The following is a 20,442-nucleotide window of genomic DNA, read 5'->3' as shown; positions in this document are numbered from 1 at the left end:
CAATTAGAGCTCCCCAGAGCCTTCTTTTCTCCAGGCTGAACAAGCCCAACACTCTCAGCCTGTCCTCATAGCAGAGGTGCTCCAGCCCTCTGATCAGCTTTGCGGCCTCCTCTGGGACTTGCTCCAACAGCTCCATGTCTCTCCTGTACTGGGGCCCCCAGAGCTGGACGCAGTACTGCAGGTGGGGTCTCACCAGAGCGGAGTAGAGGGGCAGGATCACCTCCCTCAACCTGCTGGTCACGCTGCTTTTGATGTTTTTGATCCCTATCTCCAAGCACAGATACTTCAAGAGGGTTTTTATTCCAGGGAAAGCACTTCTCCTGCTGCAGGGCAGGCACAAGGAGCTTGACATCCAGAGCTTGTCCGGCTCACACCTCTTATCTCACTGCCCCGTGCATCACACAGCATCTCCCTCCAGTCTTTTCCCGCCGGGCTCCCCGCTCCCTGCGCTTGGTCTGCGGCTGCTGCTCTCTGCCAAGCCACTTATCCCTGCCGCGGCCGGTCAGCAGGGAATTTCCTCCCGCTGGAGCAGCACTCGCGTGGCGCCTGGCCAGGGAAACCAGCTCTGGGCCGGTGCTGCCAGCAGCCGCTGCCAAAGGAACGAGGGCTTTCCTGGGCGCAGGGGCTGCGAGCCGCTCTGGCTGCGCAGGGAGAGGAGGATGCTCCTCGAGAGGTGAAAAAGTTGTGTTAAAAACCAAACCGACTTGGCTCAGGTTAAAGAGAAACAGATTTTTTTTTTTTTTCCTTTCTCTCTTGAATTCATTTGTTAGAGGAAGGAGGCTCGGAGACGCAACAACAAAATACACATTGAGTCAAACAGATATTTCTTTCAACCTACACAGGAAAACGTCTTATATTGGTTGAAGGCTATTTACTCTTAAGCTTCCACTTATTTATGTAGTAGTGCTTTTAGGTTGATTTTAAAACAAAAAAAAATGCTGCTTCAAAAAGAAGAGACAGAAAGCTTTTTCAGACCCCGCTTCTCTTTCACACACGCGAATATGGGCAGTTTGGGGTCAGGATTGTTCGTCGCCTGATTGAATCGCTAAATAATTTCTGCCCTGCATGGGACTCTATCTCACAGTGGCTTTACTTTCATTAAAACTAATAAAAGCAAGGGAGAAAATGTGTAACCCGGAGGTCGCTGGCAGCCTTTCCGAGAGTTTTCCAGGATATCCCCTTTCCCCCTTACCCTGGGTTTCATGCCAAACTCAGCTTGGGGATGGTAACAAATTACCCCCCCCCTTTCATCTCACAGGCACGGTATATAGATAATATGTCCTGGTCCCATCATATTGAAGCTCTCCAGGTCCCCAGGGGTATGCCGTGAGACCTCAGCAGCACCAGGACCTGTTTTGGGCTCAGCGATGGGCGACTGCAGCTGCCGGGAGGGCGGCCGTCAGGCTGGCGGGGAGGCAGCGGCCAGCTGGGGTGTAGTCTCAGAGGCAGAGGAAGTGAGGAGCCAGTGTATAACCTGAACTTGGTCACCCTCGACCCAAACCCCGAAGAGGAAAGCCTGCACGCATGACGTCTTCCTGTTAGGAAATATTAATCATGGCCATGTCCAAACATGGTAAATGAAACCTCAGGAAAACCGCTCCTTCGGTGATCGAGCGCTGTACGCTGGCATATTCAGGAAGGCTCTTGTGCCTCAAAGACAGGACCCACCCATCATCGGGGCATCATCTAGAATTACATATTGCCTCCACAACATTTGCATATTTGAAGCAAAATCTCAACTCATGCCTCCTGTGCTTCTGTACGGCTGGGAGCTGTCACCGCTGTTTCGTGGGTTGGGGAGAGAGACACAGGGAGGTGAGCGTGGTACTGGGGCAAAGCGCCTGGAGATGAGAAGCATGGGGCAGTAACAGGGCTATGGAGTGAAGACGTTCTCAGTCCACCCTGGTTGCTCACCCTCGCACGCCACTGTGGTTTGCTGCCCTTGCAGTGGTGCCGTTCAGGCAATCAGCAGGGCTGCTCTGTCCACAGGAATCACTGAAACCGGGGTAAAAATCCTGGTGGCACCGCTTTGCATGGTGGTATCAAACTGGCTCTAGCTTTGGCACTAGAGAGGACCTTTTTCAGCTTCAGATTATTTTTTTTCCCAACATTTTAGCCCCAGAGTTTGAAAGCTTTCACTGGTGAAAGGACCAAGGGTGAGGCTTTCACAGCAGTCTGCTCTAAAAGAGCTGTACTACATTGGAGCTCTCACCTCATCTCCACTCTTCATGGTCAGACTGGGCACCTTCCAAATGAGATAACTGTCTTACCAAAAAAAAAAAAAAAAAAAAAGGCATCTCAGGAGGTTTACAAATAAAATAATATTCCTGGAAAGAGGTGCCAGCACCCTGGCTTGCAGCACTGTGTGGGAAGCATCTTGGAGCTAAGGGGCTCACAACGGAGACAGGGGTACCTGTGCTGGGGGAAATCCCTCCACACCCCAATCCAACCTCATCCAACCCAACTCTGTCAGGTTGTGGATCAGAGCTCCAGCAAGCGAAGGATTGAAGCAGGACCTTGGTGTAGGAAGGGGGTGAGCAGACCTTAGAGGCTGGAGTATAGAGGTGGAGTTGAGGAGACCCTGGTACGGCCATCTTCAGGCTCCTCCATGGAGCTGGAGGAGACAAGTCCTCCCGCCTCTGTGGACTTGGTCCTACACAGGGACTCCTGCAGCTTGGCTGTACCCAAACCTGTGGGGTACAGCTGGGCTACGTTTTAAAGAGCCGCCCTGAGAGCAGGCAGCTTCATAGCCCTGGGGACTCTGACCATGCCACTGGCTGTTGGCCCAGCTCATGGGGCGAAAATCTGACCAAGTGCCAAAACTGGGCAACGCTGGGTCAGCGAGGGGTTTAATCCCAGTGGTGCAACTCTCTGAAAGCTCCCGGTGATCAATGAGAAGCATGTGGAGATCCTCAGCTGAACGCTGCAGTGACCAGAGCTGGGGGGTGACCTGGTGCAGGCTCCTGGACATCCCCCCCGCCCCATCCCAGCCATGCTGGGAAGCAAACTCCCCAAAACATTGTGTCTCTTGCTGGTGGGGCCTTAAATCCCTCTGGGGGCCAAGCCTCGCTTATAGGGCCAAAGTCCCTTTCAGAGACTCCCTTTGGGATGACAATTCTTGCTTGTGGGACTCAAACCCATTTTGGTGGTCAACCGTTGCCCATGGGGCCCAAGTTCCATTGGGGGGCCCAAATTCCCTCGAGGGATCAACCTTTGGCTATAAGGCCCAAACACCTTTTGCAGATCAAATCCCTGTGGGTCCAAAATTCCCTTCAGGGGCCAGCCCTCGCTGCTATGTCCCAAGCATCTTCAGGTGGGGCCAAATCCCTTTAAGAAGCCAAACCCTGCTTCTGCATCCCAAACCCCTCATGGGACCAAAACCCTTTTGGGGGCCAAGCTTTTTGTGTAGGTGCCAAATCCCCTTGGTGTTCAGAAACCCTTCTGAGGGCCAAACCTTGCTTCTGGATCCCAACCACCTTGTGGGTCCAAAACTCTCCTGGGGGACAATTCTTGCTTGTGGTCCAAGCTCTGCTTCTGGATCCCAGCCCCTTTTGGAGGCCAAGCCTCTCCTGTGAGACCCACACCCCTTATGGGGCCCAAATCCCTTGAGGGGGCCAAATATTGCTCGTGGGTCCCCAGTCCCCTCATGGATCCCAAATCCCTGTGGGGCCCAAATATGTTTTAGACTCCATGTCTTGTTCATGGGTCCCAAATTCCTTGTGGGGTCCAAACCTGGATTTAGGGCCAAATTTGTTTTGGGGTCCCAGGCTGCCTGTGGGTCCCAGGCACTCTGGAGGGCCCACGTCCCTTTTGGGGGCCATTGCTTGTGGGGCTTGAAGCTGCTGTGGGACTCAAATCCCCTTCAGAGCCCAGCCTGATCATGAGTCCCAAACCCTCTGCGGGTCCCAAATCCATTTTGGGGTCCAAGCTGTGCCTGTGGGTCCCCAACCCCATGTTGGGACCCAAAGCCTTTGCAGGGTAAAAATCACTTCCAGGGTCCAAGTCTGCTTATGGGTCTCCAACCCCCGTGTGGCCCAAGCCCCCTGTGGTGCCCAAATCTGTTTTGGGGTCCAAGCCTTGCCTGTGGCTCCCCAGCCCCCAGTGGGCTCCAAACCCCTTGAGGCACCCAGACCCCTTTCGGGGTCCAATCCTTGCCTGTGGCTCCCCAACCCGATGTAGGGACTCAAACCCTTTGTGGGATCCAAATCTCGATCAGGGGTCGAGCCTACTTGTGGGTCCCGAACCCCCTGAGACCCAAATCTGTTTCAGGGTCCAAGCTTTACCAGTGGGTCCCCAAAACCCCTGTGGGTTCCGAACCCCCTGAGGCACCCAAACCCCTTACGGGGTCAATGCCTGCTTGAGGGTCCCCAACCCCCTGTGGTGCCCAAATCTGTTTCGGGGTCCAAGCTTTGCCTGTGGCTCCCCAACCCCCTGTGGGCTCCGAACCCCTTGAGGCACCCAAACCCCTTTTGGGGTCCAAGCCCTGCCTGTGGCTCCCCAACACCCCCCAGCCCCACGGGACCCCCATCCATTTTGAGGTCCATGCCTGCTTGTGGGTCCCCAACCCCCCGTGGGACCCCGCTGGGGGACCCCGACCCGTCCCGAGGTCCTCCGCGCCCCCGCCTGCCCGCCCGAGGGCGGTGCGGTGGGTGGGGGGGGCGGTGGTGCGGCGGGGCGGGGCGGGGCGTCCCGTCGGCCCTGACTCAGCGCCCCGCCCGGGGGGGCAGGAAGCCGGGCGGGCCGGGCGCGCGCCAGCCCCGCGCCTGTCACCGCCTGCGTCAGAGCCCGGAGTTTTCCACTGACGAAAAAGGGCAGCGCGGCGCGGCGCGGCGCAGCCCCGGCCCCGGCAGCGGCAGAGCGGGAGGCGCCGCGCCAGGCACCGCCGCTGCAGCCGGAGCCGCCGCGCCGAGACTCGCCGCCGCCGCCGAAGGTAGGGCCCGCCGGGGACAGCCGGAGCCGGGATGGGGCTGGAGGGAAACGGCGGCAGCGGAGGGGGAGTGTGTGGGGGGGAATGTCCCCCGCCGCGGGGGAGGCTCGGTGCTCCGCCGTCCGGGGCTGCGGGTCGGGGGACCGGTGCTCGGCCGTCGCGGGGTCCGGTGCAGTGCTCGGCCGTCGGGGGGGCGGTTCAGAGCCGGGTCGGTGCTCGCCCGTCGGGGAGGGGGGCTTCGGCGCAGCGTCCGGCGCGGTCCTCGGCTGCCGGGGGTCCGGGTCAGAGCCCGTCCCGGTGCCCCGCCGTCGGGGGGTCCGTCTCGGTTCTCTGGCGTCCAGACCCAGGCAGGCGCGCCGCAGCGGCGCCGTCTGGCCGGGCTGCTCCTGCCCGGGGGCGAGCGGAGCCCGGCGGGGCTGGGGCCGGGGCTGGCCCGGAGGGGGGGTCCCGCGTTCCCGGGGGGGGGGGTGTTTGCTGCTCCCCCGGCCCTCCCACACTTTCCCATCGGCAGAAGACGCTGCGCTGTACATACATCTAAATACCTATATATTTATTTGGAGTAGCGCTGAGTTTTCCCCCTGTCAGTTAAGGCTTTGCTCCGTCTTTACGGCTGCGGTTCCAATTTTCTGATGTTGAAAGAAGGGGGGGGGGGGGAGAGGGAAGCGGGGGGGCGGGGGGAGCCTTGCCGGCTCGCCGTTCCCCAAATCTGCCCGGCTGGGGATGCTTTCCCGTCGCTACAGCAACACCTACCGACCGGCGCACGGATGGACCGACGGACGGACGGGGAGCGCCCCCCCTCCCGCCGCCTCCCGAGATAGAAAACCGGGGCTTTTACTGCGCACCTGAGAAAAGGGAGGGGGAAAAAAAAAAAAACAAAACCCAAACCCAACCCCAAACCAAAGCTACTAAGTTTTTTTTAGGTTTGTTTGTTTGTTTGTTTGGGGGTTTTTTTGCTTGGCCCCCCCCCAGCATCCTCCGAAGTGTCTGTCACCCCCGAGTTACATAATGCCGCTGTTTGGAAGAGGCTGACACGCAGGGACAGCCCTTTCCTAAAGCAGCCCTGCCGGACTGGAGTGTGTAACGACAACGCCTCGGTGGGATGGAGAGAGAACCCTCACGGCCATTTACAAACCTCAAAGTCTTGTCATTTGTTACAGGGAACTCATCAGCAATTATTAGTATTATTTTTTTCCATGAGTTTTTTGTTTTGTTTTTTTTTTTTTTTTTTTTTAGTTTTCCTCTGCTGAGCAGTTTGCAGATGAGGCCCATCAAGGTTGGGGAGTTTATTTTCAGGATGGTGCGTTTTGTTCTCCGTGTGGAGAGACTCTGCAGCTCCCGGCAAGCCTTTAATAATTCAGTGCAGGAAATGCGTGCGTATATATAGCAAGCAAGGTAATGCACAGCGTGTACCTACAGGAGGACAAATATGGAAACCTGGTGTGAATTATTCATGAGGTGTAATCAAATAGAGGATATTCCTAGACAAAGCACACTTCGCTGTTTTCATATTTATTACAGCACAATCTGCGCCGAGTACATTTGAACCTCGTTTCATTTGGGCCGTGTCAGATAACCTGTAATGTATTTGCTAATGTTTCTTATTTACCTTTCAAGCTGTCGGTGAGAAATAAGGGCTTGATAGAAAAATCTTGAAAAGCCTTTTTCTTTGTGGCCTCCTGAAAATTAGTAGATGGAGTAAACGCTTCTGATGCTCTTCCCAGGGAAGGCGTTTTGCCTGTTCAGTCTCTGGCAGGAGAATAAACTCGTGGTGCTACGAACTGATTCATGCTCCTGCTCGGCGGCACGGGGTACTTTGGCTTTTGCTGTTGCATAGTAGGCAGAGGCTATTTTTAACCGGAGCAAGGTTATGAAACCTTAGACCCAGCTGGGTGAAAATAATCTGGTCTGAACTGGAAAGCACAGCTTGCGTGGCTGGGAACACGCACGGGACCATCGCCCGGGGGATCCCGATGGGATGATGCTGCTCGCCATGGCCTCGGTCAGCCTCGAAATTGGGAAGTGTTGTCATCGCGGAGGCTGTCACAGCGGCACTGGGGAAACCACTTAAGTAAATATGCAAAGAATTAAAATAGTTAAATGAACGAGCAATGAATCAGTGTTGATAGCACAATGATTATTAAATAACCCAGAGGCGTTACTGGAATCACCGCTGCTGTTAGACATCAAATATCTGGGATAGCTAAACGGGAAGCTCAGCTCCGCACCAGTTTTTGGCGATACTCGCACCGAGGTTGCCTGACGCACAATAAACAGCGGCGCGCAAATAAACACCGACCCCAAAAACTCCCCCAGGTTTGCTCCGCGAGTCGTGTTTGGAGCCGTACCTGGCTAAAGTATGCGGTGGTGTTTTTTAAACTAATATTTACTCCTGCTAGACCTGCACAGCCACTGCGGCTCTGGGGGAGGGAGCGGGAGCTGCTATGACTCACGGCTCAGCAGAGTTGTTAACTCGCTCCCGGCGCCCGAGCCCTCGTCCCGGCGTGCTGGGAAGAGTCCACCTTGGCCTCCTGGGCTGGAGGCAGACGGCTGTGCTTGTAAAGTCGGCAAACCGGCTCAAAAAGTCACTGGAAAATAAATACTTTTAATACGTTGCACTGGGCTTTGGGGTTTTTTTTAAGTTTTTTGGGGGGTTTTGGGGGTTTTTTTACCCAAATTACTTTGCAGAAGAAAGTTTGCTTTCAGTAGCTCATGCACATATTTGGGATCCTTCCATGCTTTAGGATGCTCCACCGACAGAAACCCCAATATTTAAAATATCCTTGCTCGTAGGTGTTCTCCTGCAATACCGTGGGAGTTGTGGCACAAGCAAACGCAGCCGCTGGACTCGCTGGGAGAAGTTCCCTTTGCCTCGCTTGCGCTGCTCCGCTCGCCTGCCCGGTGCAAAGCGCATATACAGCCCCAAAATATAACGCCAAAACATCTTCTCCGCCTATTTCTGCACAAAGCCGTGGTGCTTCTTTGTGCAGCCTCTTATAAATAGACTAACTGGACACTGGTAGGGGTTTTAGTTGCCTTCCTCAGCGCTTTGCTAAACAAATGCCAAACCTTCTTAAATCTAAATTACTCGAAATATTTACTGTTGAGAAGTCGTCCAAGAGGAGGATAGTTAAAACATTAATTCCTCACATTCCAGTGTATTAGGGCTTTACCCTGCGACTCGCCAAGCGCCAGAAATGGGACTTTGCAGATTCGATTCCCTCCCCCTCCCAGCTAGACAGCCAGCCCCCTGCTCCCCCCCACCCAAACTTTAATGCTTTAAAAAAAAAAAAAAGGAGGGAAAGAAAAAGAAAGGAATGCACATCTGGGCTAAATATTTGTTAGAAAGTATTCCCAGGATAGTGGGAGTTCTGGTGCCAGAGAGGAATTCCTGCGGGTTTGATCCATTGCATTATGTACTTGTTCCAAAAGCTGTTTTCAGTAAAATAGATGAGTAAGAAGTCTTAGCCAAGAACAGAATGTCTTTTTTGGCAACTAAAAGGAAGATAGGATTATTTTATTTCAGGTTATGTAAAAAAAAAAAAAAAAGAGAAGGTGGTAAAATCCTGTGCTCAGTGGTGCCTGCAGAGATTAGCAACGGCAAGCACAGATTTTTATTTTTTTTTCACGCTGCTGCGCACACTTTTGTAACTTCTATGTAAGACATCAGTGTGGATTTAAGACTACTTGTGGAATTACTGCAATTAAAATATCCTCGCTGTGTCTGAGTTGGCCTCAGTTCTTTGGCTGAGTGGCCGGCGGGTTTGGTGACATGGGCAGCGTCCAAATCGCTGGCGTGAATTCTGCTCCCAAGTGCCGGGGTGAGGAGGGGAGAGCATCGTCTCTGCCTTGACAGCGAAACCCTCGTCTGGAGGATTTTTTGGGGGTGGATACAAGTAGACACTGATGGACGCAGCCCCGCTACATCTCGTATAGCTCCTGAAAAGGATTTGAAAACTTGACCTGGAAAACGTTGCAGCCATAAATCAGCAAAGAGGCGGGGGGAGGCATTACGGGGGAAAAACCAACGTGTTTTGGCTGGTGGGCAACAGGTTCACCAGCTTTTTCCCATTGAGAATCACGTCTGCAGGACACCTACTTTGCAGGACACCTACTTTGCATTAACAAAACAATAAGTGTTTTGAATAAGACAGCGTGCCAAAGGTGTGGGTTTTTTTTTTTCTTATGCATTTGACTTTTTCTCATAGATGGGAGATACACACAGCTCCCTTCATCCTTCTGCCAGACGTGGCTAATCAGCGATGATAGTACTGCAAAAATAAATAAATAAAATTGCACCATCTTCTACGCAGCTTGCCTTGGCGCTGCCTTGCTGTTTGTGTTAATTCCGTTAGCTCGCTTGAGGAAAACGCTTTGTTTTTTCTTGCTGTGTGGTTTGAGGGGAGGCGGCGCAGCTCGTGACGGGCACGGTTGGGTTTGCAGGCGACCTGAGCATCAGGGCTGCATCGCTCTGCAGCATCGCCACATCCACCTTCTCACTTCTCGGAGTCCTGCAGACCGGGTAAATCCCAGCAGAAATGGATCCCGTGTGGGGTTTGGGGTTTTTTTTGGTCCGGACCTGAGAGTTATCCCTGTTTCAGCGGTGTGATCCGTGCTGCTCCACCACTGTCCGGTGTCTCCCGCGAGGCTTGGATATGGTCAGCGTCGCATCTCAGAGGGCGTTTGCCGTTAGACGTGTGTCCTACGGGCTTCTCAGGGAGCTGGTTTTACCCTCCCTTGGCTAGACAGGGCATCCTTCACCGGCAACGTTGGAGGTGTCCTTTGGAGCTGCGAGCAGTTGCTCTGCAGCTCAGACCGATGCTCTTTGAAGCCACGTGCAGGGTTTTGGGTTGGTTTTTTTTTGCAAAGTTTTTGGCCACTCTGGGTGAACGACAGGGTCAGCTGGGATGAGCAAACCTCCGGCTGCAGCCCAGGCTTTGATTCAGACCCCTGCCATGGATTTGGGGGGTTTCTTTGCTCCTCGTTGTTTCTTAAAGTAAATGCGAGGCAGAGCAGAAGGCACAAAGAAGAATAATAAAGGGTTTGTAAGTGCAGCCAGGTAGCTGGGTTGGGTGTCGTGGTTGCTCGCTCGGGCAGGAGAGGGGTTAATCCAGGTGTCAGGTAGGACCTGTGCTGCTGGGGCTGGAGGGTGGCCAAATCCACTTTCTCCCCATCTGCTTTGGGTTAAGGCCAAAAAAACCAACCACCCCTCCCTGGCAAAACCATCTGCAGCTCCTGGGCTGCTGAGGAGGAGGAGGAGGAAGAGGAGGGATGGAGGCGATTGTCCCCCCCCAGGTCTGGGGGGCCGTGGGGGATGCAGCAGTGCCCTAGGCGTGCATTGCAGTGAATGATTAACTTCTTCAGGCTGAGGAACTGCTTCATCCAGGGATTTTTTTGACCTTTTAGGGGACTGTTGTCTCCTGGGAAGCTGTTGGTAAATATAATTAAGGAGGGCTGGTGCAGGGCTTTGAAGGCACCGTGTGTGCTCCTGTCTACGTGTTAACCATGTGGTGCTGTCGGGATACTGAGAATCCCACCCTTAGGAGGTTTTTGGAGCCAGTGTGGTTTCTGTGCCGCCTGCTCAGGGCTCTGAGGAAGGCAGGTTTAGTGTTTTGTATTGGTTTGTTTTTTTTTTTCTTTTTCAGAGACTTAAATTAACTTCAGACATGCAAAAGAGGGTGAGAAAGTGCTATGGTTACAAAGAACCAATTTGGCTGGTGGAGGAGTTTCAGCTGGTGGGAGGGGATGGGGACTGGGTGTCTGGCAGCCCCGTATCTGCATTTTCACCATCCTGGGGCTGTATGTGTCTGAGGCATCCCGGTGTCATCCGAATTTCAGGGATGCTGCAGGATTTGCCTGTTACCTCTGGTTTTATTGCAGCACGGGGATGGCTGGTAGCATCCCGCAGTGCCGGGGCTCTCCCCTCCGTGCTGGAGGGAGTCTCTGCACCTCTCCCGCCACGGTTGTGCCTTGCAGCCCGGTGGGATGGGGTCGGAGCAAGTCACTCCTCCGGCAGCAGCCTGGTTCTCAGCTTTGGGTATGGCTCACTGGCTTCAAAATAATCTGGCAGCGACTTCTGCAGAAGCAGGGGTGTCTGGGGTGGTGTTGCCGGTGTCTAAAAGGAGAAACGGTCCATCATCTGCAAGAGCATCCCAGGTTAGATGGGCTCTGATGGCCGTTAGCCTATTGCAGGCAAAGCGTGTAGCTTTTGTGCAATTTCAGGAGACAAAAACCCCACAAACTTTCTGAAAACAAAGGTTAAAACATGCAACAAAGTTATTTTTGTTTTTTTTCTTTTGTTGTTTTTTGTTTTTTTTTTTCTTGAGATGAACAGGGGGAAAGCATGCGGGAAATTTAGGAATCTAAGCAAGTACAGAGCTCCTTTGTTTTTAATTAGCTGCGTTGTTTTTAATTGCTACTATGCTTGATACATAACCCAGCCTAAACAAGAATAGCTTATTGAATGGGGGACTGGCTATGAAAGGCACCGTGAGGAGAAGGGCTGTTCTTCACAGTTGATATATTTGTATTTCAGTGCTTCATTTAATAAGTCTGTTTCCCCAGGGGGCTGTAGCAAGTAAATCATGCCAACAGATTGTTCTCTGCAAACTGGCTTATTTTTGTAATTAGCAAGACGTTAAAGCTGTAACTGCATAGAAAGCGATCTGGGTAAGGAGTTAACATAAAAGAATTAGTAAGCAAAATGTAATGCTTATTGTTTGATAACATTTGTATTGATTGAATTGATTTCCGGACTGTTTGTTGTCTGTGATAGTCAGGTTTTCTGCAGCGTCGTAAAATGGGAGAGAAATTCAGCAGGTGTGCACAGCGAGGGTAGTAAGGTGTGGGGTCTGGTTTTTTTGGGGGGAGAGCACCTTTTGGGAATCACACCTGCGTGGCCAGGTGGACCTGGTGGAGAATCTTGCTGGAGGTTGAAGCTATCCTGCTTGTCACCAGGAACTGCCAGTATTTCCCTCGCCTTATTTGGCTTTCTTCTTTTGTTTTCCAGGTATATGAAAATTACGGCGTCACCATGAGCGGAGTATTGAAAAGGAAGTACGAAGAGCTGGGGGATGACAGCACCTACTGCTCCTCCTCCTCCTGCTCCCCCCTCTCCTCCTCAGCGTCCTCGGGCTGGGAGTCGGACGAGGAGAGCTCCCGCGGAGAGCCCAAGCCTAGCTCTGCCTTAACGCCCAGCTTCACCCGTGAGTATCTCCGACAGCCCCTTTCCGGGGACCAGACGTGCCCATGCACGGGGGTTTTTGTAGCGTGGTTGTGGGTCCATGCAGAGACCCCCTTGGAGCACGCCTTTGGGGGTAGAAGTGGCCGTAACACCAGCACCCTGTCATTACACCAATTTATCTTGTTTTTGTAATTGGCCAGCATCCTCAGGGTAGTCTTTCTCAGCCCTTCCTCCCAGCATTTATCATTTCTTCATAAGGTTTTTCCCAAAGTCCAAATTTCCAGGAATAGAAACCCAAAGCCGTGCAGGTGCCTCCAAGCCCGTGCTGTAGGACCATCCCACCATCCCTCAGTGCCCTGTCAAGCTGTTCCATAGGCAACGACTAAACAGACAGCAAAGGCCCATAACGCTGTTTTTTTAAAAATGATTAACCAGATTAACCATAATTACCATTTCAGAACCCGTTTCCTACGTAAGTTGGGTACTTTGCCAAAGAACATGATATGCTTGACGTTGCCTGCGCTGTTAGTACAGATAAATGCTATTTTGTTTTCTCAGCAATATCAATTTTGAGAGCTTTTAGGAAAACACACAGAAGACAAGGTTGTAAAATCCTTTATCTGCCATGCAAAGGGAAAAATAAAAAATACAATAGGGGACCATCTTCACAGCGGAGAAATAGTCCAACCTAGTAAATTATACTGAACACCCACTGTATATAGCAGTTAAGGTCCACTTAGCAGACATACACAAACACGCAGTGGTCTGAAAAGGCTTTAGAAGTCTTGTAATAATAAAGAGTCTCATTCTTGCTTGTCTTCCCAGGTTTTGTGACAAAACAATGAACTTTTTGTATTCTCTGGCTCAATTGGAAAAGGGTCAGGAATGAGAAAACAATTTTGGAGGGGGGGTGCGGGGAGGGAGAAGCAAATGCCAAAGTGCAGCAGCTCAGCTGATAGATGATCGCGGTGGTTAACTTGCCTTTTGATAAGAGCTAATGTTTTAGAAGATTGAGTCAAGGTTATTATGAAAATGCAATGCGCAGTGCAAAGATATTATCAAAGCCACTGCAGAGCCCAGTGTGAAACCCTCAGCTATTTAGCAGAAGCTGCTGACGCAGCTGGGTGAACACTTTTTTTTTTTTTTTCATATGAAACCGAAATGCTGTATTTTGGCAAGCGAGACTTGTGAAATGTGGGTGCAGCTAACTGTCCGGTCTTGCACTTTCTCAGCCTTTGGGGCCAGCCAAACCAGCCGAGCCCCTCGGGTTTTTGGCAATCCTTTTGGTTGGCTCCCCGCAGTACAGCTGCCACCCGAAGAGTAGAGCTCGGATCCCTTTTGCATTGTTTTTTTTTTTTTTTTTCCTATGTTCTCCATGGTGGCAACCAAAACATCCATGCACTAGTAGAGAATGGAGCTAAAAAACCCCGGCACCGAATTGGTGCGTAGCTGGCTCTCGTGCTCGTGCAGCAGAAAAAGCAGCTCTGTAATCCAGCACCACTGCGTTTCACTTTGCTTTCTGTGGCCAGCCACGTTCGTGGAAACTAACTGACTCTGAAACTGTTCTGGCTAATTAGTCCACCTCCATCTGCTGCGTTAGCACGTGCAAATGTGCAGAACTAGGTATCTCTGGAGAGGCTCCGCTTTAAATGGTGTGTAGCGTGTTTCAGCAGTTTAAGATAAACCAGAGTCATGTATTGCCATGTTTACCCTGGGATCACCTGCATAAAGATTAACATCTCTGCAGCTGCTCTCAAATGAGTCTCTTGAGAATAAACTATAGATTCGTAGTTCCTCCCAGTGGATGGTGGAAGGAAGTGCCAGAAAAACAGCCTTTTTTGGCTATTTTCTGCCCTGCCACAAAAACTGGAGCCAAGCGACGCTGAAGTGTTGGTGCTCCGGCGTCCCGGGAGCAGAGTGTGAGCTCCCGAACGTGGGGCAGGGTGCTCGGGTTTAGAGCAAGACAGGCATGTAGGATGGTTTGTTGCTTGTTCGTTATGCTCCGCTGCACGTGAAGAATAAGCAAATGTATGTTTCCTGGAGGAAGTCAAGCGGGAAGGAGAAGCAGCAGCCGTTTCTTTGGGTGAATCTGATCAGTGACTCCGATGCCTCAGGACTTGGCTTAGTTTCCTCTCCATCCTCATCCCACCTTAGAAACCTTAGATCCTAAAACACCAGAAGCCATCAAACGATGTTGTAACCTTGTCCCGTCATGTCCCTGTTGAGAGAATAATTGCAAGTCCTGCCTTTTTGTAATATTTACAGCCCGTTTGTAATATTTCTGTCCCGTCTGCAGGATGGCAATACTGACTTTGTGCTTTCTTTGTGTTTTTTTTTTTCCCTCCCCATTTTTAGCCATGTCTATCCTGAAGAAATCCAAGCGACTAAAGAAGAACAATGTGGAGTTTGACCGGGTCACTGTGTTTTACTTCCCACGCTGCCAGGGGTTCACGAGCGTGCCTAGTCGCGGGGGCTGCACCCTGGGGATGGTGAGCAAACACAGCTCCTCCCGGCAGTTCACGCTAGCGGAGTTTTCTAAGGAGCAGGAAAACGTTCGTCGGGAGAAACTCGAAGAGAAGTTAAAAGAGGAGAAGTTGGAAGCGTTGAAATGGAAAGTGAGTAGGAGCGTGGGGCTGGCTTGGTGAGGAGCTGGTGGATGTTGTTAGTTAACGGCCAGTTTTTAGTCAGAGCCTCTCTGAGACGTGTGGGCGATGGTCCTTAAGCCTGTTTGGGTCTCCAAAAACACAGGCTCTGGTGTGGGGTTTTCAACTCGGTACACCACCTTTGAAAAGTGATGGACTAGACACTGAACTCCACGTGTCAGGTGTCTGCCAGGTCTTTAGGGGCTCTGAGACAGATGTTGGTCTTGGGGTTGGCCACCATGGGGGGACAGACCTTTCCTTTCTTGTTTCTCCTGACCTGAGGGTGCTGATGGCTCTGTGTCCCCAACAGGTCCCTAATGCTGTGCCCATTTTTTGCCCTCAGCTAACCATGAACGGCACAAAGGAGTCGGAGGAGGCCAACCAGCTCACCATCGAAGACATCTCCGATGACGACATCGACGTCAGCAACATGGACCTGGAGGACGGCTTCTTCCTCCAGCCCTACCCTGCCAAGAAGAGGCGCGCGCTGCTGAAAGCCGTGGGAGTGAAGAAGATCGACAAGGAGGAGAAGCGGGAGCTGCACAACATCCGTCTGTCCCGGGAGGACTGTGGCTGCGACTGCCGGGAGGTCTGCGACCCAGAGACCTGCAGCTGCAGCTTGGCAGGCATTAAATGTCAGGTACTGCCCTCGCCTCTGAGCTCGGGGGAAAAGCCGCGTCTCCAGCTGATGTGTACGTTAAAGCCGGGGGGGGGTTGAGCAGGCAGGACGGAGTTAGGGCAGGTTGTGAAATGCATCTGTTCCCACCTGCGCTTGGAGCGAAGCAGGCGAGAAAAGCTCTTGGAGATGCTCCCCAGGCTGCGAGGCAGATGCTGCTCGGAAGCGTCTGCGTCCCAAATCACACGTGCAGCCATCCACACGCGGCCGTTGCAGCCGTGGAGATGTGCCCGAGCCCGCAGCCTGAATGTGCTCGCCACGTCCGTCCCCGTGAGGCCGGTCAGTGCCTGCTCCATCTCCTGTTGGAGACGGTCCATCTGGGAATGTCTTGGCAAACCAAAGCCTCCCGTGCCTTACGCGAGGCTGCGATTTCTCCTCCTCCCCTCTGGTTTTGTTTTTGATTTTTTTTTTTTTTTCTCTTGGTGTGTATCACAACTCCCAGCATGCTTACGCGAACGTGGGAGTGTCAGCTGAGCGTCAGCCCACGGCTAGCTGTGCAGACCACCTGCAAAGCGGGATAATCCCTTTATACTCAATTAGCTTATATTTTTTTTTTATGGGTGCCTGCCCAGCTGTGTTTGGGGAGCCGTATTCCCTACTCTGGGTGCCGCTCGCTCCCTCGATGCCGTGGTTGCAGGCTGGGGGTGGTGTAGGGTGGGTGTGCACAGGTGGACGGGCGCACACCCGCGGACGGGTGCTCCGTGTGTACATCACAGCCCCCCTCTAGCGGCTGCCGGTAACGGGGACATAAAGGTGTCGCAGATGCCTGTTGAGCAATTTGTCTTTGTCTCCGTGACGGACACAAGCTCACGATATGGATCAGGTATTAAATATCATGATGCAATATATATAAACTCATGTTTGCCCCCCTTAGGTCTCCTTCTGGAGCTTTATATTTTGCTTTTTTTTGTAACCTTTTAACTTCCTTCAGTTGTACTGAAATCCAACTTTTTTACGACAATGCTTCAAAACAGCAGGGGGTTTTTTTTTTTTTTTTTTTTTTTTTTTTTTTACGTCTTCTTTTAAACCCCTCAGCTATTACTTGGTTTCTCAGGGCGGGTGAGTCTCGGGTGGTTTCGATTTTTTGTGCCGCTGGGTTTGTTCCTAACCCTCCGCCTCTGCTTCTCCCCACGCCAGATGGATCACACCTCCTTCCCCTGCGGCTGCACCAAGGACGGCTGCGGCAACACCGAGGGCAGGATCGAGTTCAACCAGGCCCGCGTGCAGACCCACTTCATCCACACCATCATGAAGCTGGAGCTGGAGAAGCAGCAGCAGAGCAGCGAGAAGGCAGCGGAGGCCGAGCCCCCTTTTCGGGAGCGGCTCCCGCCCTTGGGAAGCGCAGCGGGGAAGGGCTCTTTGGAGGAGCGCGCTGTGCCCCTGGCACCCGCCTTCCAATTCAGCCCCGACCTGGAGGCCCTGGGGGAGAACAGCTGCAGCAGCGACATGACGGACTCGTCCATCTCCTCCCACCCCAGCGAGGACCTGGAGGAGCCCTACGAGAGCCTCCCCTCCGACAAGTCCCAGTCGGACGTGGACGACGACGGCTTGGCGCGCATCCTCCACTTCAATGACTCGGATGCCGAGGAAGAGGGCGGCCGCGGCCAGGGTGACCTGAGCTGCTTCCACCCCACTGACTTCTTCATCGAGGAACACAGCGGTGAGGCCAAGCCTGTCCCCGGCCACTTGTCCCACCTCTCCGAGTGCCTGGATGAGAATGCCAACCAGGACGGCGGAGGTTTGCTGGAGGATGCTGCCCATGCGCGGTGCGACGGGCTGTCCTGCTGTGCCTCGTCCCCGGCCGAGCCCTGCTCCAAGAGCTACGCAGACCTCAGCCTTTCCTCTGACTCCTTGGATTTCTTCCAGCCCTTCTCAGACTATAACTTGGGACCCCTTTACAACTCCTTAAAGGAGTACGAGAACCTCGATAACTTCTCAGCGTTACAGTTCCAGTTGCCTAATTTCCCCGGCTTCCCACAAGCCGGAGATCAGGGCTCCTGTTTCTTGGAGTCCCTCATCGGTTTGTCCGAATCCGTCCCTGAAACCCCGGCCCCTTTCACAGACAATCAACTTTTGGAGGATGCCATCAAGTCGTCGCTGATGGAGACGGTGAAAGTGTGAAACGCTCGCGTGGCTGGGTTGGGAAGGACCGGCACCAAAAGGAAAACAGAAGAACGGGCAGACTTTCACCAAAAGGATGATGTGCTACTCAAAAATAAGGAGGAAAAAAGCAGCAAAAAAAAAAAAAAAAGACTTTATAAGCAAACGAACTATTTTTGGTCTTTATAGAACGTGGACGTTTTGACATACCGCAGCTACAATCAGTTCTCTCGCTGTTTGTGCAAAAGTTTCTAAACTTTCATGGTGGGGTGGGGAGGGAGGGAAAAAGACTTTCACGTATGAATTTCCTTGTGTTTTGTATGAAAAGACCCGTTGCGAAATACTCCTTGCTACCATTGCCAGTCGTACACACAGCCCCTTCTAGAAATGTTTCAGTGTTGCAGGAACTTTTTAAGACAACTTTTTGAAACTGTATTTATTGTGAAAAAATTTGTGGTTTGCGTAAGAGTTAGCCCAACACGCTCTTACGTTTAAATCAGACGAGGTTTACAGAAGAGATCCATACACTATATACATAATCATTCTTCATCTATTTATTGCAAATTCCGGAATTTAACTAGCCACCGAAGCTTGAACTAGCATGAAACCTTATTTAAATTGGTAATACCTCAGATGTATTATGTGTACAATCATTTTTTTTTTTTTTGCATAATATATCTGTATTTATTTATTTTCTACCTGTAGTACCTGACTAGCATTGTGGTGTATCAATGACCTGGAAGGGCAGTAAGGTCTTCAGCAGCACCCATCCTAAAGACGACCCTGTTTTTTTCGGAGTCTGAACGGTGTTGGTTGTTTGGTCTTCACTTCACATTTCTAAAAGAGCCGAATGCAAGCGGGTGGGAGGGGAGGGACGGGGGAGACGTTGGTGCAACGTCCTTGGGTTGCCGTCAGCCCTCGAGCAGACACAATATCGCCAGGGAGAGCAAAACAAGCAAAACCTTCAACTAGTCAAGAACTAAGATGAACTAGCTCTATTTAAACAAAAAAACCCACCCAGCCCTTTTCATAAATTATTTTCTAATTTATTTAATTTCCTAAGGATTTGGCCATGAGATCTTTCATGATCAATTATGGTGCCTGAATATGCAGAGGAACCGTTAGTGGGGGGGGGGTAACGAGGACCTTCACAGCCCCGGGGGGGGCTTTGGGAGAGCAAAGCCCACGGCAGCAACACTGTGCTCGTGCTCCTCAGCAAGTGCTCCTTAGGACTCCCCAAGGTCAAGGGTATCACAGCTCCAAAATCTGGTGGGCCAGACTGTTTGTACTCCTTTTTTTTTTTTTTTTTTTTTTAATAGAGGTAAATTGGGTAAATCAAGTACGATAGATGGATATGAAGGTTATTGGGTTGTTTATCCTTTGAGTACAGTTTTAGAAGGAAGAAAACATAACGCCTGGAAACGAAGCTGAAAACCCTGAAGGCTTTTGGTTTTTTAAAATGAGGGAAATCATTGTGTTTAGGAAGGATATCGGGGCCCTCCTGGCTTTTTGCTATTTACATCAGTTTGAGAACGTGACACTATTCGGCCACGAGATGTAACTGGACAGAAAATCTGTACGTCAGTGATACACTAAGTGCCTACGCCAGCGGTATGAAAAAAAAAAACAAGAAAAGGCTTTAAACCCTACCAGCTTTAAATTCCCCCTTGGAAAACGTGAGATTTGGTGATGGGAGTGATTCCTGGCATTGCCAGCACCGGGGGGAGGCGGCAGCTCTGGCGTCCCACAGCCCTGGGAGTGGGGGGCTGGGGGAGCTCCTGGGGGTGCGGAGACACCCGGATGGGGGGGGGAACCCCAAAAAATGGATTTGAGGATTTTTCCATTGGCCGAACTGTTTATAATCCCGACGAGAGGGATTGTGCTTTTGGGTACCTGCTATTCCTGCCGGCAATGTAGGAAACTTCTGGCGTACGAATATGGCGAATGCTGGGTTGTTTGGGGTTGGTTTTTTTAATCACTATATTATTACTATTTAATTGTACATCTTCTCTGGTATTGAGCCGGTCATCTTGGAAGCGGAGCTGACCCGCCGTGGCCGTGAGCGGGTGCTCGCCCCACGCTCGCCGCCGCGTCCTCCCGTGAGGCATCGTCCCCGGGGACCTCCCCGCCGGGCAGGAGGGCGACTGTAGGAATACTACTGGCAGATGGAGGATTTCCTGAATATATATATATATAATATTATTATTATTATTATTATTATTTTTTGTTGTCATCGTCGTTTCTTTAGACTGAAAAATCCCCTTCAGTTATCTCCTAGGTGGTAGTTTCTATCCTTCAGACTGCATCAAAAATACTGACAGTTGAAAGTCTGGTACCATTCTGTATTTATTGGCACTAATATATTTTATAACATTCCTAGGTTTCTCTGCATATATATATATTTATATATATAAAATATTTACATATATTTTATATATATATATACACACACTTTTTTAAAATGAATGACGGGGATAGACTCCTGCCTTTGTGGATTTTTTTTCTATAATTTATTCTTTTTATTTGTGTTGGTGCCAAAAAAAAAAAAAAAAGTTTTTTTTATCTTTTTTTTTTTTCCCCAGGGCACTGAATTGTAAATATATAATTTTTTTTTTCTTCTTGGTATCTGTGTAAAAAGTTGCCTGTTAAACAGTTTAAAAACTGGGTATTTATTGACACAATCTGTAATTATCTAATGTATTGATTGAAATGCTTTGGTTTCAACATAGCTTTATTTTAGCTTTCTTTGTGTATATATTGTGATTATGTTGCTTAAAGGTACAAGTTCAGAAAAAAAATGCTTTATTTTTACCTTATCCATTTGCATTTGTTTATAAAAAAGCATATTTGTCTACAGCTGCTGTCTCTCATTTCATCAAAGCAATATGAAGAAATTTCCATTACACTTTCAATAAAA

The 20,442-nt window shown here is 51.1% G+C and overlaps 2 protein-coding genes across 2 annotated transcripts in view; one reads left to right on the top strand and one right to left on the bottom strand.

Annotated features, from left to right (window-relative positions):
* Positions 1-5,457, bottom strand: part of LOC129202408 (proline-rich protein 2-like) — a 14,883-nt gene extending 9,426 nt beyond the window's left edge. The window contains exon 1 of the mRNA XM_054815066.1: positions 4,597-5,457. Coding sequence (XP_054671041.1) covers positions 4,597-5,457 — 861 coding nt within the window. The remainder of the gene's footprint in view (positions 1-4,596) is intronic.
* CSRNP1 (cysteine and serine rich nuclear protein 1) lies at positions 4,775-20,442 on the top strand. Its single transcript, XM_054817293.1, has 5 exons — positions 4,775-4,930; positions 11,934-12,129; positions 14,463-14,722; positions 15,093-15,389; positions 16,563-20,442. The coding sequence occupies exons 2-5, from the start codon at positions 11,958-11,960 to the stop codon at positions 17,544-17,546; spliced, it is 1,713 nt and encodes a 570-aa protein (XP_054673268.1). The 5' UTR covers positions 4,775-4,930; positions 11,934-11,957; the 3' UTR covers positions 17,547-20,442.

This window comes from Grus americana, chromosome 2 (genome assembly GCF_028858705.1).
Source record: "Grus americana isolate bGruAme1 chromosome 2, bGruAme1.mat, whole genome shotgun sequence".
In the NCBI taxonomy this organism is placed as follows: domain Eukaryota; kingdom Metazoa; phylum Chordata; class Aves; order Gruiformes; family Gruidae; genus Grus; species Grus americana.
Note: the sequence above shows the minus strand (reverse complement) of the source record. Positions and strands in the feature narration are given on the sequence as shown.